This window comes from Phyllostomus discolor, chromosome 1, assembly GCF_004126475.2.
Source record: "Phyllostomus discolor isolate MPI-MPIP mPhyDis1 chromosome 1, mPhyDis1.pri.v3, whole genome shotgun sequence".
NCBI classification, from domain to species: domain Eukaryota; kingdom Metazoa; phylum Chordata; class Mammalia; order Chiroptera; family Phyllostomidae; genus Phyllostomus; species Phyllostomus discolor.
In genome coordinates, this window is record NC_040903.2 from 192349383 (window position 1) to 192366106 (window position 16724).

The 16724-nt window shown below is 58.6% G+C and overlaps 1 protein-coding gene across 3 annotated transcripts in view; it reads right to left on the reverse strand.

Annotated features, from left to right (window-relative positions):
- Window positions 1-506: 506 nt before the first annotated feature.
- Window positions 507-16724, reverse strand: part of ACTN1 (actinin alpha 1) — an 88243-nt gene continuing 72025 nt past the window's right edge. Inside the window, exons 9-22 of one of the 3 annotated variants that reach the window (XM_028505752.2) lie at window positions 15258-15350; window positions 13643-13873; window positions 11869-12016; window positions 9545-9695; window positions 8956-9064; window positions 8336-8476; window positions 7182-7364; window positions 6744-6878; window positions 5348-5527; window positions 4310-4456; window positions 3336-3416; window positions 2778-2843; window positions 1453-1611; window positions 507-1188 (exon numbers count right to left, since the gene is read on the reverse strand). In XM_028505752.2, coding sequence (XP_028361553.1) covers window positions 1030-1188; window positions 1453-1611; window positions 2778-2843; window positions 3336-3416; window positions 4310-4456; window positions 5348-5527; window positions 6744-6878; window positions 7182-7364; window positions 8336-8476; window positions 8956-9064; window positions 9545-9695; window positions 11869-12016; window positions 13643-13873; window positions 15258-15350 — 1983 coding nt within the window. In that variant the 3' untranslated portion in view covers window positions 507-1029. The remainder of the gene's footprint in view (window positions 1189-1452; window positions 1612-2777; window positions 2844-3335; window positions 3417-4309; window positions 4457-5347; window positions 5528-6743; window positions 6879-7181; window positions 7365-8335; window positions 8477-8955; window positions 9065-9544; window positions 9696-11868; window positions 12017-13642; window positions 13874-15257; window positions 15351-16724) is intronic. The other 2 variants (XM_028505753.2, XM_028505754.2) reach the window with 2 other exon arrangements.

Consider the following 16724-nt stretch of genomic DNA (forward strand, 5'->3'; position numbering starts at 1 on the left):
TCTGGATGCTGCTGTCTGTGGGACACCTTGAAGAGCAAGGGGTGCGATGACCCTTCTGAGAAAACTCAATTTGTCCTCCGTGACAAAAATGAAAGAAAGACACGGGGGGCACACCGACGTCACAGAGCTGTTCGATGTTGTGGAAAACAAATGGAGAACCTGCAGCGCAAGAAGGTGGAATGCACCAGGGCGGCAGACACGTGAGGGGCGTGTGCGGGTGCCCTGCACCATCCTGGAGCCCCCCCCCCCCAGCCCGACACACACACACACACACACACACACGCACACACACGCACTCTGCAAGGAGCGAGCCGAGAGCTGCCCACGCAGCTGTGCCACTTTACCATGCCCGGGCCAAGCAACATCGAAGCTGCCCCCCCTCCAATTCTGTCCTGACCGTTTTTAATAGGCAACATTACATTTTCTTTTTAAGTGTGTGCTGGTGCCAATCACACCCCTGGACTTAAAAATGAGGCAAGCCACATAAATTCTCTTCCTTAAAAAACACCATTTCAAAAGATTTTCTTTAATATCATAAAATATTTTCATGGACAGTGAGCTAGCAAACACACATGCACCAATGTGCCTCTTGACGAGATTCCCCCGCCCCCGCCCCCTTTCCCACATCAAGATGGACGTGAGATCGGAGAAATGAATACAGCAGATGGAACAGATAGAAAAGAAGTCAATGAAAAGGATGGAATAGAACTTTGTGCTTGGTTATTTTCCTATGTCACAACAAAACAAAACATTTTGGTGCAAATAGTTAATTTTTCCTCTTTTCCATTTAACTCTGGTGGAGAAAAAAATACTTTTTCTATAATAAAATATGCGGTTTTTTGGTTTTTTAACTTTTTTTAACGTAACTTTTTTCTTTTTTGCAGAAAATAACTTTGTAAACTGTCACTTGGCGGGCAGGACGCTGGAAGCCACGTGGGTCCCAGCTCAAGGGGCGGTGGGGTGGGCAGCGGAGGAGTGGGGCGGGGCTTGCAGGGGTCGGGGTTGAGGGCGCAGGAGCCGTGAGGCGGGTTAGAGGTCACTCTCGCCGTAGAGCGCAGTGGAGAAGGACATGTAGTCCAGAGCACCGGGCACGGCGTCGGGGCCCACGTAGGGGGCCATCCGCGCGATGCAGTACTCCGCCTGGTCCGGCGGCAGCTCCCGGCGCAGCTCGTCCACCGTGATGTAGTTCTGCGGAGAGAGAGCGTGAGCGCGGTCAGGGTGGCCGCAAAGCACGGCAGCTGTGAACCGCACCGTGCCCCGCGCTGCCCGCACTCCAGCGGCTCCTTGCACTTCTGGACACACGCTGGTACATCCCGCATACTCATGTACACACATCCACACAAGGAGACCCGGGGGAGAATGGGCAGGGGAGGCGTGCGGGATCCTCCCTGCAGATGGAGCCCAGGCAGCGCCTGCCACCCCGGCCCGGCACTGCCACCCTGGCACATGTACCTTGTCACCAGCCAGGATCTTGAAGGAAGCCATGACTTGGTCTGCTGTATCTGTGTCGGCCGTCTCACGGGACATGAAGTCGATGAAGGCCTGGAATGTCACTACCCCCAGGCGGTTGGGGTCCACAATGCTCATGATTCGGGCAAATTCTGCCTCTCCCTGGAGAGAAGAGCCACCCCCAGGCCTGTCACCCCCAGAGCCACGGCTTGCTGGGACTCTGTAGGGACCCGACGCCCTGGGTGTGACAGAGGAGGGAGCAGCAGCCCCTGACCTCACCAGGGTTGTGCCGAGGGTACGACAGGGACCCAGCACCCAACAGTGAAGGCCCCGCTCAGGGCTTCCCATCCCCTGCGAACGCCTGGGGCCCCCTGGAGCACATCCCCATAATGCTGATAATAATGACAACGACAATACCAACCACGGACACCCACACAGTCCATGTTAGACACCAGGCACGCTGAGTGCCGTGTGTACTTCAGTTCACGGACCCTCCCCGCAGCCACATCAGGTGGGTATTTACTGCCATCAGGTCTCCAGGTGAGAAACCTGAGGCCCAGACAGGCTCAGTGACTTGCCCAAGGTCACATGGGGGTTCACAGCCTGTGCTCTCCCCGCTATGCTGTACTTTCTATGTGCCAAACAAATGCACAGCACTCATGCAAGTTCCTTCATTTAAGCCTTACAACACTCCCGCAGGGTCCCCCCTCGCCTCATCCGGGGCCCTCAGCTGGTGATGGGGAAGCTGGGATTTACTCCCTGGTTCATTCAGGGCTCCTAGCCCGTGCTCTCCTCCCTCGGTAGCCCAAGGGCTGCTCTGCACTTTGCACCCTGGCCCGGGAGTCACCTGGCTGCCCGGCTAGGACCCCTGCCCAGCTCAGATGGCCTGCATGAGGCCAGGCAACTGAGAAGGGAGGGGAGGAATCCCCATTCCCTGGGGCAATGGCCAAGGGGCCACAGGCTCGGCCGAAGCCCTCACCAGGGAAATGGTAGAACTCTCCAAGCCTCGTACAAGGTGAAGCATGCCAATCCAAACCCAGAACGTCCAAACCACCAGTCCTTCCCGCTAGCCTCGGGGTCAGCCCCGCCGTCCACGATGGGTGTGAGAAAGCCAATCTCCACAGTAAGTACCAGAAGATGAACCGGCACGGACTCGGGTGGGACGGCCCGACCTCCAGGGCTCGGTCTTCCCCAAGGACCAGAACCTGGAGCCCCCTCTGGGGATGGCAGGCCCTAGCCCGAGGGCATCCAGACCGCCACAGGCAGGACTTGGCCTCTGCGGCCGGCTGGCTGCTCCTTGCCAGGACCGAGAGTGGGGTTTACATTACCATGTTGTAACCCATGGAGATAAGGCAGGCTCGGAAATCATCCGTGTCCATCATGCCTGTCTTCTTCTGTGGGGGCAGTGGCACCAAGACACGAGAAGGAGGAGGAGGAGGGAGGACCGGCCCAGGGCCAGGAAGACAGGGCACAGATGGCCGGAGGGGAGGAGGAGGCGGCGTACGGTGTCGGGGCCAGGAAGGGGAGAGGGACACAGGAGGAGCAGGTGTAAAGACACGTCCAGGAACACGTCCACGGGAAGGAGGAAGGCAGAGCGGGGAGATGCAAAAATCCGTCCACAGGATGGAGAATGGCGAGGAGGGAGGAGGGTGGGCACCGAGCAGGTTCCCACGAAAGACAACCGAGAGCGGCGTCAGAGGTCGGAGCGGTGGGAGGAGGAGCCCGACACGGGCCCGGCGGGGACAGCAGGAGAGGACGAGCCCCACGGCCCACGGGAAAGGGGGACAGGGAGATCCGGACAGACAGAGAAGAGAAAAAGGAGAAACACGGGTTATTTCTTGCCCCAGAGGCCACCCCTGAGTGTGCTCCATGCAGGAGGCGAGTACCTGGGGGTCGTTGCCAATATCATAGCCCAAGCTGATGAGGCAGGCTTTGAACTCCTCGGGACCCAGCGTGCCGGAGTGGTCCTGGGGCCGCCGTGCGTCAGGCAGCGAGCCATGCGGTGCCAGGGAGGTGGGGGCCGTGAGGGGAGGGGTGGGCCATGCCCCGGGGGAGGGTGGCGTGTGAGGGGGGACACAGAAACACAGGCATGCATACGGAGAGGGTGGAGGGTGGGTGGGGTGGGGGGGGGGAGGGGAAATAAAAGTGCACAAGGTTAGACACACGTACGAGGCCCCGAGGGTGCCCTGTCCCCGGCACACGCAGCCCTGCTCCGGGAGGCAGGCCAGAAGGGAGCACGAGGAGCCACGGGGGTGAAAAGCCCCCAGAAGTGCCCAGCCCGCCCCCAGCCCGGTGCCCCACCCCAGGCCCCAGGAGGGCTTCACCCAGCCAGGGGCTGAGAGGGCAAGAAAGCAGGCAGTCTGGGGGGAAGCACCCGACCCCATGCTCCCCGCCACCCCCCGGGGTCGCCCAAAGCCCCAGGGCACTGGGAGGGGCACCCAGGTAGAACCCAGCCTGCCCCAGAGCCGCACAAGAGCCCAGGACCGAGAGTCTGACATCCCACAGAGTGTCCCCAGGGCCTTCACTTGAGGCCATGGTAACCTTGCTCCCATGGGCTGACGACGCCTGGTAGGAGAGCAAAGGTCAGGGGTCTAGGGTCCTTTCTCCACCCACAATAGGAGCTCACTCTCCAGGAAAGCAGAGAGGCTCATGGGACACCAGGACTGGCTTTCTAAAGCCGGCATCATGTGATGCAGCGTCAGGGCAGGCTGACAGCAATTCCTCCCCCTCCTTCCTCCTCTCCTCACCCGCCCAGGAGCTGGACCCAGCACGGCTGCCCACACCTAGGGCAGTGCCCTCCAGGGCCCTGGGGCAGGGGCTGGGGGCTGCTCTAAGCGAGCGCAGGGGGTGGGTCTCTCACCCGGTCGAAGTGGTTAAAGGAGGCCCTGAACTCGTTCATCTGCTCCTGGCTGATGCCCTTGGCATCCCGGGTCAGGATCTGGTTCTCCACCTCATTGATGGTCCTGGCGATGGTGGTCAGGAGCTGCTCCCAGCCCACACGTATGTGCTAGATACGGGCAAGGGGCCTGTCAGCAGCAGGACCCCAGGCCCAGGCCCGGCCGCCCCTGCCCGCTCCCTCCCTGGACCACTGAGATGGTCCGAGCAATCAAACCCGGTCTTCTGTGCGGACCCAGTGTCAGCAGACACAGGGGAACCAGAATGAGACGCCAAGACGGAGAACCCAGAGGATGAAGGGGGAGGGCGGCCTGGGTGGTGGCCTCTGCCTGGGGCAGCAGAGACCAGAATCGCCAGCGTGGGTGGGGACAGGAAGAAGGACAATTTGGTCATGGGAAAGACTAAAGGATAAACAATTGGGTGACTCTGAATATCCAACGCGAGGACCACACACACACACGCCTTCACAGTCAAAACGAGTGGTCGGTTGGAGTGCGGGTGCCTAAGGCAGCACCTGGAGACCACCTGCATCAGAACCACCCAGGTGCATGTGTTAAAAAACTGGATTCCGGATTGAGCGTGGGCTGGGAACCAAAGTGTCCCAGGTTCGATTCCCAGCCAGGGTACATTCTTGGGTCGTAGGCCAGAACCCCCAGCAACCGCACATTGATGTTTCTCTCTCTCTCTCTCTCTCTCTCCCGCCCTCTCTAAAAATAAATAAATAAATAAGTAAATCTTAAAAAAAAAAAAAAAAATTGGATTCCGAGCCCCACCCCAGACTTAGTGGATTCTGGAGGCGGGGCCTAGAAATCTGTTTGTCAACAAGCCCCTCGGGACATTCAGAAGACACTGAGGACTGAAGGCCCAGAGCTCCCAGGGTGAGAAGTGAGCACACCCTCACACCAGAGTGAGAACGGCCCCTCCTGTGGCCTCCTCCTGCCCCAGCCCAGGGGGAGCCCCTCCCTGTGGCTTCCTCCCCAGAGAAGCACGGCGAGACGCCCACCTCCATGGTGTAGTTGGTATGCTTGTTGTCAAAGATGAGCGCCTCCTGGATGAGCTGGTGGTCGCCCTCCAGCTGGTCAATCTTGGGCTTGTAGTTGACGATGCTCTTCTCGTACTGTCGCAGGTGGCTCAGCTGGTCCTCCAGGGTCCCGTGCATCTCGATGGAGATCCTCCCGATCTCCTGCTCAGCCGGGAAGGAAGCCCTTGTTAGACCACCCCCTTCTATGCCGCTGGGTGGGGACTAGGGCCCTCATGTCACTGGTCAAACCCTCAGATGATTCTCCAGCCCCACTCCGGCACCTGGGAGCCCGCCCATCAGGGCTAATTAGTGAGCCCGGAGCTAGACACACTCAGCAAGAATGCTCTGGGGTACGGAAATAGCATCACCGAGGTGGGGCGGGCACTGCTATCACTAAATGAATCATCACCCCCCCCCACCCACGATCTTTCAGTTACCTGTCAGCTCAGGAATGGGATTCAAGGTCAGCTGCTGACCTAACCTTGGCTCGCTACTCAAACTCCCTTCCCAAGCCTTATTCCTGACCCTCGCTCATCTCAGGGACCTTTGCAGTGCCCACTGAGCCAGGCCCTCACAGCCTCAGCGCACCTGGCTTACCTGCCCAGGGGCCGCGCACCCAGTGTCCCGCTCCTGGGATGGCCACCTCGGCCCGCCACCACACCCCCTGTCCCCGTGAGCCAGGCCTGGCCCCCGTGCCTGTCGGTCCTTCACCCATGCAGACAAACCCCGTTTCTCAGACACTCTGTGCACTCAGATCAACCCAGCAAATACTTCCTGAGAACCTACTGTGTACGACGTGCTAAGCGGGTGGGGGCAGAGTTCAGGGGAGACAGAAACGTGAACTCGACCAGGGCCCTGCCCTCAAGGAGCTCAGAGGGACACCATGCTGTGACCCAAGGGGAGTATCCCTTCCTAGACACACAGCACCCCACTGTCTGGCCCACACAATTCAATAGAAAGTTCCACGCTTGTCCGAACTCCACCCACAGTTCTCTCTCTGGGGATATCATCTTCTTGGACCGTGCTCACAGCTTAGGAGCCATGACACTGAGGGAAGAGACCTGGTCAGCCAGACCAGCCTAAGGGAAAGCCAAACCAGCTACCCAGGCACGGATCCTGCTGTGGGACCCGCTGGTGTGACTCTGCAATGGCGCCCCTGGGTGGGTCTTTGCTCCCAAGCCAGGCACCGGGACCGGCCTCCAGCTTCCGTCCACGAGCTCCACACCCTCTGCAGGGCACCAGGCCAGTCACAGGCCCCGGACCGACAGTCTGCCCAGGTCCCGCCGGGGAGGAGACAAGACAGGCCTGTCTGGCCTGGATGGTGCTGGGAAGGGGGCGGGGGGGGGGCCTCATTCCTGCCTCCCACGGTGGGACCCACCTCCATCTTGGTCTGGATCCAGGGCCCGATGACGTTGGCCTGCGCCCCGAACTGCTTGCGTAGCCTCTCGTTGTGCTGCTGGCGGGTGTGCTCCTCCGTCAGGGCCTGGTCCCTCCGAGGCACCAGCTGCCGCACCTGGGGCAGAGAAACCAGGGGACACTGGGGCACGGGCCACCTCTCTGCCCCGTATTTCAGATGGAAAGGAAGGGAAGGGGCCAGTCGGTAACAGAACAGTACAGACACCGACTGCTGTAGAAATTCAGTCATGTGTTAACTTGACAGAGTTTTGACTAAGCGACAGTAACAAAAAAAAAAAAAAAAAAAAAAAAAAGAAAGAAATCAATAAAAAAAAACAACAACCAAAAAAGGGACACAGATCCCTGCTTTCACGAAACTTGCCAGGGCTCAGCCAGAGCCCCGCCCAGCCCTCGCACTCACGTGGTCCCATTTGCCATTGATCTCCTGAGGCGTGATGGTCGTGTAGGGGTTGGTGCCCGCCATGTTGACGTGGTAGGTCTGGACAATCTTGGACACCTCGTTGTGGATGCCCAGGATGGCGAGGCGCTCCTTGTCGGCATCGGGGAGTGTGGCCTTGAACTGCTCGTGGGCTGTGGTCAGTCCCTGGACAGAGGTGGGCATTCAGGACAAGAACAATGACCGGAGGGGCCGACGTCTCCCATGGGCAAGAAGAGCAGAGAGCACCCTGCAGATCCCAGAGTGGACATGGGTGAAGGGCCCCCAGGGGCTGGGAGGCATCAACCAAAGCTTCTCATGGCTCAGAACCAAGAGGCAGGGCTGGCTGGGGAAGGTGGAGGCACAGCCATCAAAGCAACAGCTTCATGCTCAGGGCTGGTGAGGTCAGCAGCCACCCCGGGGGCGCTCACCACCCCACAGTCAGGTCAGGGACAAGGGGTGCCCCAAGGCCTGCTCCTTGGTGACCTCTCTCAGCACTTTGCAAAAACCCTTTCAATCTAACACCGCAACTGTATATAGAAACGACAAAGCAGTTCACTGACATGAAATAAGTTCCAAGGTAACTATTAAATTAAAAGTAAAGATTCCACCCTGGCTGGTGTGGCTCAGTGGACTGAGTGCCAGCCTGTGAACCAAAAGGTGGCTGGTTCGATTCCCAGTCAGGGCACATGCCTGGGTTATGAGCCAGGTCCCCAGTAGGGGGCATGCGAGAGGCAACCACACATTGATGTTTCTCTCCCTCTTTTTCTCCCTCACTTCCCCTCTCTAAAAATCAGTAAGTAAAATCTTTAAAAAGAGGCTCAAAATACAGTATATTATACAAGCTATTTTTGTGTATTAAAAAAAAGGGTGTGGAAGAGAATGTGTTAATAAATGTATTTGCTTGTATATGCAGAGGCTGTGTAGACATAAAGCTTCCCTCTGGGGGCAGGGGACAGGACTCAGAACTTGCTGCATATCCTTTTTATCTTTTAGATGTTATGCCACATGCATACATTCCCTGATCAAAATAAATAAAATGCGACAGCTTCAAATCTAGGGAACCCTTGGCACTCGGCCCTCAGTCCTCTCCGCAGGGGTGGGCCCGGGGGAGAGGGGCTGGCAGGGGGTGGGCACACCTGGATCTCCTCGATGGTGTGCACGATGAAGGTGTCCTGCAGGTCCTCCATGGCCCCCTCCATCCAGTTGTTGAAGGGTGCTGCCCGCTTGGCGTACTCCAAGTACAGCTGGTCAATGGTTTCCAGCAGTTTTTCTGTCCGCTGGGAGTGCCGAACGGGGTGGGGAAGGGGAGATGTTAAGCAGAGCTATATCCAGAATCCTTCTCCACCCCCCAAGTGCCTCCTGAGCAGGTCCAAGTGGCCCAGGCCCGGAAGTGCCAGACTAACTCGGGCAGGAAGAACAGGCTGCCTCGGGCACTGGTCTGTACGTGCAGTGTACAGGCCACCCCACTTTAGAATCGTCCGGCCTGGCCCCCAGAGTCTGGTTTGCAGAACAGGAAAGTTCTCAGAAGGCTGGAGTTGGGCTAAGTGCTCTCCGCCAGGGGGATGAGAGATGGTTAGGGCAAGAAAAGAAGCACCTCCACAGAGAAAAGCCCAAATCCAGCACCAGTGTGAGCCGTCCATGCTCAGACCATGGCTGGGGGGGCCCTGGGTTCAGCCCCAAGTAAAGGGAGTCACAAAGCAGCAAGGGGCACATGGAGCAGCAGGAGGCAGGCCTCCATCTCCCTCGGGGCCCTCACCTCCAGGGCTTCCCTCCGCTTCTGGGTCAGGGCCCCTAGATTGTCCCACTGGTCACAGATCTTTTGGCACCGGGCGTTGACACTGGGTGAGTCGTAATAGTCCAGCTCACTGGGAGGGAAGAGACGGAAGCGTCAGGTGACCCAGGCTGCCTCCGGGCGGCTCTCTGGTCCCTGAGGCTGGGAGGCGCTGCTGGTGTTGGTGGGGAGGCCAGGTGTGCTCGCATCATCATGACCTCCCAGGAGCTGCCCTCAGCCTCCCGGCTCCTTGGCTTTTAGGAGACCAAAGAGGGCCAGTCCTCCTCCCTGAGGCCACCCCCCACCCCCACCCCCACCCCAGCTGGAGGCAGTGCCAGTCTGGAGCTAAAGCACAGCATCGAGGAAACCCTGACGCAGTGAGAGCTCAGCGCCCTGGCCACCCTCTGGTCCCACGCTAGTCACAGGTAAGGACCGGAGGCCTGTGGCAGGAAGGGTCACGGGCTCATTCCCCACTTGCGGGGACATTCTTAGTCTTCCACATTGGCCCAGCACCAGGCTGCTCCCACCCCCTCCCTCATCAGGGCCAAGTGGCCGGTCTGCAGGCCATGCTTACTTGAGCTCCTGCGCAATGGCGGCGATCTGCTCCACGCGGTCCTGGTGGGCAGCCAGGTCGCTCTCGAAGGCTTCGTGCTTCTTGAGCAGGGCCTTGATCTCCGAGAGGGTGGCCGTCTCATAATCCTTCTGCCGCAGCATGACCTCTTTGCCTGAGTTCAGAAAGACGGTACGAGGCTGAGCTGCAGCCGGGGTGTGAGTGAGGGTGGACACCTTGACCTGACCACTCACCCCTCAGGGCCCCAGCCACTCCAGTCCCGAGGGCACACCCCAAGGAGATATGCTGGCTGTAGACTGATCAGTCATCTGCAGTGCGAGACACCGGAACGACCACTAGGGGGCCGGGCCAGGCCAGTTAGTGCTCTCCAGGGAGCATACTTGGCAGAGAGGCAACCGAGTGGTTACGGACAAAGGCTCTGCAGGACTGCGGGGACTGTTATGGGGCATGAGGTTCACTCTACAAACAGCAGGAAACAATCTGTGCCCAGTAATGGGGCCAGGAAAAAGTAAGCCAAGCAGTCAGGAGTATTGCATTTTATGGTCACTCCAGTTACTGTTGCCAGCCGCCAGCAGCCCTGCAGGGACCCCACCCCCCTCAATCACTCTCAGTGCATCCAGGGCCCTCTGCATTCCTTCAATGGCCTGAGCCTTCTCCGACTGTCAAACATGCACTGTCCTCTCTCTCTGGGGGCAGGCAGGCTTGTATTTTTTGGATTTCTACTTCCCAGGAGGAAAATGGGATGAGACACAACCTCCCAGGACTCTTGTGAGAGGAGGTTCCCAGCTGCCTTGTGAAGGGACGAGCCCAGGACAGGGACCGACTGGCCTCACCGCCCACCCTGTGTTGGCACCCGTCACGGACGCCCAGCCCCCTCAGTAAACGAAGGCTGGGCCTCGAGGCCAAGGGCCGTGCCCCAAATGTAGCATTTCTTCCCTTCCCTCTACTCTTTCCTCTAAGTCAGAATAATAATACAACGATACAAAAAATCCACCGATGAGTCTCCTTATCTAGTCCTTTTCGTCTTTCCTTGCACGGGTGTTGTTGTAAAACCACAGGGTACGTGTAAGTTATGCTCCCTGCTTTGGAAACAGCCGGCAGCCCATCACCTGAGTGTCTGTCTTGGCTCCAGTCCTCCCAGGGGCCGCCGCCACAGCTGCGTAACCTTCGGTCACATGGCTGAGTCACCTGCTGTGGGCGCGCAGGCCCCTCTGCTCGCCCTACTGCGGAGAGTCTCACCCCACACGTCTCCACACACGAGGTCCCCTACCCCCGTGTTTAGGGTTAATCCTTTAGATGGCCCAAGACATGGAGTCCCCGGGTTGTGGGCAATGCACCGTTCAGCATGAATGAACCCACGTGGCCAGACTGCTCTGGTCAGGTTGTACCGGCACGCCAGCACCGGTGGCTGGCACGCTGAGGGGGCCATCCCCACTCTGTGCCTTGTCTGAGCTGTCCCTTGGCCCCAGAGAGGACGAGATAGAAATATGTGGGTGAATCAGCACAACCTCCACCACCCCCCTTCTACTTGGCACCGTCCACGCCGGGATGTATACCTCTGTACACACCGTGCACAAGGCCTAGCGTATGTACTCACAACAGGGAGCTAAGCTCACCCCCCTTGGCTGAGTCCAGGTACAGACTCCTACCCCCTACCAAGCCAAGCCACTACCAAGCAGCCATGGGGCGGGGCTGTCCCTGCTCGTCTCTAGCCTGCGGTGTGAGAGGCACAACAGAGTGGGGCTGGGACGTCTTGGAGCAGTGAGCTCCACTGGCCAGCAGAGTCTCGCCCGGGGCTCCGGTGGACACGGTCGCAGGGCTCTACGATTTGAGCAGCCCTGTTCCTCTCTCCACCCCCAGCCCAGGTTCCGAGGAACAGACTGTCCCATGTATGACTTTCTCTCTCTGGAGTTAACCTTAGCTGACGATAAGCAGACACCAGACACACCCACGGGTGCCCCCAGGTTGGAGTAAGGGAGACGCACACGCGCTAAGGCAAGGGCCCTGCTTCTCCGTCCCTGGAGGCCAGATGCGGGAAGAGGGGAGGTGGTGGAGGGAAAACACCCCGGGAACTCGTCTCAGGGCTTCACATGTCCCAGTGCACTCACTTCTCGGAGCCCAGCCAGACTGTCCCCATCAGTGTCCCCACTTCACAGATGAGAACACTGAGGCAACCCAAAGACGACTGAACTTGCCTAATGTCAAAGAGTGAGGCAGAGAAAACAAAACCGGCAAAAAGCAAGAGCAGGGAGTTGTGGCTGGTGGCTGGGTTGGGGGAGCGTGGAAGCCAGCAGCCTCGGGGAGCCAGGGGGCCAGGCGGGCCTTACCGTCCGTCCAGGCCTCGTGGATAGAGGCCTTCTGCCGGAACTTCTCCGCCAGGTGGTCCAGCCGCTCCAGCCTCCGGATCTCGTTCAGCAGCCACTCCTCGTAGCCCTTCTCTGCCTGCTCCAGGCAGCCCCAGGCATTGTTGATATCCTGCGGGGATGGAAAACACACGGTCAGCCCCACCTGGCCGCCGAGACCCCCTTAGCTGCCTCACGCTTTCCAGGAGGAGGAGCCTCTTCCCCACATCCGGCCATACCCACCCAGCTCCACTGGTATTTCCCTGGGCTCCTGGGCACCAGGCTGGGAATGGGGGCCCAAGTCCACATGAGCGACTCAGCTATGGGGCTTTGGGCACACAGCCCTGTGGGGAAAGAGCCCAAGACTCTCTGTGGCCCAAGGACTGACTTCCACCAGGATTCTGACCAATCAGAGCTTGAAAGGCCAGCCAGGGAAACGGAGCAATGAACTGAACCAGGCAGGCAGGCACGGGCGCCTGCCACGCTCCCCACATTTCTGGATTGCTGGGAAACAGCCTGGAGTCTGCGGACACCCTGACCCGGGTGAGCTGGCCAAAGAGCCTGAGGATAGTGACATGCTGAACACAAACCCACAGCTCTTTAGACAGGGGACCACCAACAGGGCCCCCACTGCAGTCACCATGAGGGTACTACGCCAGGCAGTGATGGGCTGAAGAATCTGGCTTGCATGACACTCGAGTCCCCAACTCGGTCCCCACCACGTGCCCGGGGACCAGGCTGCCTCTGCCCTAGGAGGGGTGGAGGTGGCACTTTTCCTAAACTGCAGAGAGCACCCTCTGGCTGGCAGTGGCTCTGGTCACCTAAAAGCTGTCGATTGAGCCTGGAACCCATAAAAGGACTGCAATTTCCCCAACCACATCCATAATGTCAGGGGCCTTTTCCCTCTCCCCAGACTTCCCTGGGGTCCCGCCTCCTTCTAACGCCATTGCCAGGTCTCGCCCAGGACTCCCCTGCCCCCCTTCCTGCCTTACATGCCCAGGTCTTCTCATCACTGTCCACTTTAAAGGGTGAATGCTCTAACCTGGTGAGTTTTTAAAGTCTCTTTTATACATGTCTGTGGCTTATAAAATTTCTCCCCCAGTCCTGAGAAGAGGGGAAGGAGGGAGCAACAACACACAGAGGGACATGTATGTCACAAACATGGGAACTGGTCACAGTGTTAGCTTTTTAAAAGCAGTTTTACTAAATAAAACATGTTTTAGGATTGCCTTAAAAACTGTATTTATTTAGAAAGCTAAAAGAATCTCCCCCACCCCAAATTTTTAAAATTAGTAATAAGTAATTTCTAGTCTCCGTATTTTGCTTATTTGTATCTTTGAAATATCCTACCACAAAAATCTGCTACTTAAGGTAATATACGTTTTTTTAAGTGCCTAAGATTCCATGGAAGTAAAAATTGTCTTTATCGCTACCGAATTATGTCCCGTTTTGGTTCAGTGTGTCGAGCAGCACTGTGTTTGCGAAGCTGAGTGTTGGGGGCAGGGGGACCTGAGGAGTCTGGGGTGCACGTCCAGGGGCCTGGAGGGCGAGTGTGGACCTGAACGGTCAGGAGGGAGGGGGCTGTCTCCCCGGGAGAGAAGCTGCCCCCCCACCCCCGTCACTGAGTACGGGCTGCAGCGGGGTGGGGGGGGGGGATGTAGCCTGGAGGGATAGAGGACTCTGAGGCGGTGTCGCACTGGAGCAGCTCAGGGACGGACGCCACCCCGGCCGGGGACCTGGGCCGGCCCGCAGGGCTTACCGAGACCATCCTGCCCTCCGAGGGCATGAAGGCGGGCCGGTTGCTGAGGCGCAGCTTGGTCTGCAGAGTGTTGAAGTTGATCTCCAGCTGGCACTTCTCCTGCACCTTGGGCGGCTTGTGCAGGCGCCGGTAGTCGCGGAAGTCCTCCAGCTTCTGCTGCATGGCGTGCATGGTGTTCTCGGGCACCCGGTTCTCCAGCCACGGGATGGTGCGGCGGATCCACTCCAGCAGCTGCAGGGGGCGGGGGTCAGGGTGTGAAGCTGCTGCGGGGCGGGGGCCAGGGCCGGCTCCCCTCTCCTCGGAAGTCCCTTCCCACATGGGGGGCGCTGGGAAGAGTCTTTCCTGACAGCACACTCCCCCAGCTACCCTCTAGGCCATTCCCAGGCCACGAGGCCAGGCCCCAGGGCGTTCCCTCTGAGAGCCTGGGCTTCACGAAACCCGGCCACTAAGCTATGCCAACTGACAGCCAGCATCACAGCCTACTGCTCGGCCAAGGGAACACCCGCAGGCCTGGTAGGAAGATGGCTGGACTAGGAGCAAGAGACCTGAGCTCCAGTTCAAGGTCTGCCTGGCTGGGCCTCAGTTTCCTCGTCTATACCATGGAGAGGGTAACAGTTGCTCACTGAGGCCCCTCGCCTGACCTTCTGGGATTCTAGAATGTGGTCCCTGACGTAAAAGTGGCTGGTTTCGGGGGCACCCACAGGAAAGAGCCTGGACTGTTTTCCTTGAGTAGGTGATGAAGGAGGAGTGGAAGTGATGACAGGAAGTATATCGATCCCCTGCAAGGTACCAGGCTTGTCTCCCTAACTAAATCATCTGAACAATCACGGGAATCCTATGGGGTTAACCGTTACGATTCCCCATCCTCTCCGGCACAAGGTGCAGAGGAGGCAACCAAGGCCCTGAGAGGTCATGTGACTTTTCCAGGTGCCCCAGCTGGCATGGCAGAGTAGTGATCTCACCCAGGCACTTGGGCCCCAGAACTTGGGGTCCTACTCTGCTGGATGGCCAATCCACTGAGAGGCGGGGGCAGAGCTGTTCAGAAAACTGTTATTTTAAGGAAGAAGCAGGTGGAATGTAGTCAATGGCAGGACAGCACACCCAGCCCTGTCCCATCCTGTCCTCTGGGTGTGTGTGGGGGGGGGGGTGGGGATGGGGGGCAGCCATGAAGCTATCCTGAGCCAGCCCTTATCTGTGCCCAGTTCACACCCTCTTGGAACCAGACGTCCTGCTTTTCTAGTTTAAGTGAAACTCCCAGACCAGCCTCCCAGGCTGGAAGGCCTCTGAGACCCCTTGGCTCACTTGACAAGGGAAAAATTCAAGGCCCAGAGCGGCGAAGGGATTTCCCAGGCTCACCGCTGACGATAGGAGAAGCCGGGAACTGGCTGCCTGAAGCCCACAGACTGGCTCGGGACCCACCCCTCTGCTTCCTGGGAGGACGGAGTGGAGCCAACACCCCCCTGGGTCAGCCGGGCGCCCCTGGGGTTGGGGGCTGCACCAGGCCTGGGGCCGTGTTCCAGGGACAGGTGTGAAGGCCCAGGTTCGGGGGCTCCCTTTTCCTCTGGGGTGGGGTGACAGGTCCCTGCTGGGGCCAGGGGACCCCAGGGGCACCTACATCGCTGGCCAGCTTCTCGTAGTCTTCCATGAGCTGTTCGTTCTCCTGGTTGACAGCCAGCACCTTGCAGATACGGTTGGCCGCTGTCTCCGCCTGGCAACAAGACAAGGGGGCAGGGTGAGCCACCTGCAGCAGGAGCACCTGGTATAAACGTCCACCGACGAAGCCCCCTTCTACCCCTTCAGCTCACAAGACTTGGCATTTACACCCTCGCCCCTCCTCTTTGGCAGCCCAGGGTGGAAGAGAGGTCGTGGTGGGTGAACTAGGTAGGTCCCTAGACAAGGGCCTGAGTTTGAGGCCCAACATACGTGTTGGAAAGAAACTGATCCAGTGCCTGATAGAATCAGAATGCTCGGGTCAGGTGGTGAGGTGGTTTCACGCCCAACCTGCAATTCCAAGTGGGGGCCCTGGAGCCCAAGGCTCAGGATCTCAGTCTGGGTGTGCCAGGACCTTGGAGACGCAGGAATTCAAATCGGGGCGTCCTGGGATAAGTGCTGACAGGAAGCAGTGGGGTCTCTCAGGATCCCTGCAGAGTCTCTCAAGGCTCCTAGCCCCAAGTTCAAAGCACTTTAGAGAAAACGGAGGCACCCAATACTGAGCAAAGGGCAAGAGTCAGGGAGGAACCCAGCATGAGCAGGATGCCCAGAAAGCAGGCACGGGCACCTCTGGGGAAGCTACGCACACACCATGCCCGGGGAGGCGGGGCTCGGCAGCCAGGGGAACAAAGGGGGACTGAAGGGCCACCACATACAGAGGTCCACAGTGCACCTACCACCAGCAGGGGGCACTCTTCCACTTCACTCAGGGGACTTCCTAACCCACTTCACTCGGGGGACTTAAATTCAGCTGTGCTCTCTAGCACACCCTAAGCCAACTCCAGGGGAGGGGAACCTCAAAGCCTTTTGTGGCATCTGGGGTAGAAAGGAAGGCAGACTAGGGTCCTCTGGTCTCAGGAATGAGAGCAGAGCACACCTGTGAGAAGACAGAAGCACCTTATGGCCCCAGAGAAGGGCGACCCTGTTGACGACAAAGGATGACAAAAGCTTAAGGGCTGAAAGACAGAACCTCACACCTGGATGATGAACAAGACAAAAGAGGCCCCCAGTCTGCAGCGAGACAGACTGAGGCTAGACACATGGAAGGACCAGAATGAGGAAGGAATCTTGACTGGGAAGAAATGACTAAGGAAACGTAAACGTTGTTTCCCTGCAGAACTGCTGAAATAGGACACACGCCCACCAAATCCCGTGGCCCGTGGGGGATGGGCTGGGATGCATGTGAGGGGCGGAATGAGACCGTCACGAATGACCCTTCGAGCTCAAAGCCGAGAGACTGCACCCTGCAGAGTGAGGTGTTGGAACAGGCGAGCCTCCAGCAGGAGAACTGGGGGGCCAGTCAGAGGGGGAGCCAAGGGTCCTCTGGTCTCAGGAATGAGGGAAGGAGCCACATCCTCAGGCCCTCGCCCCC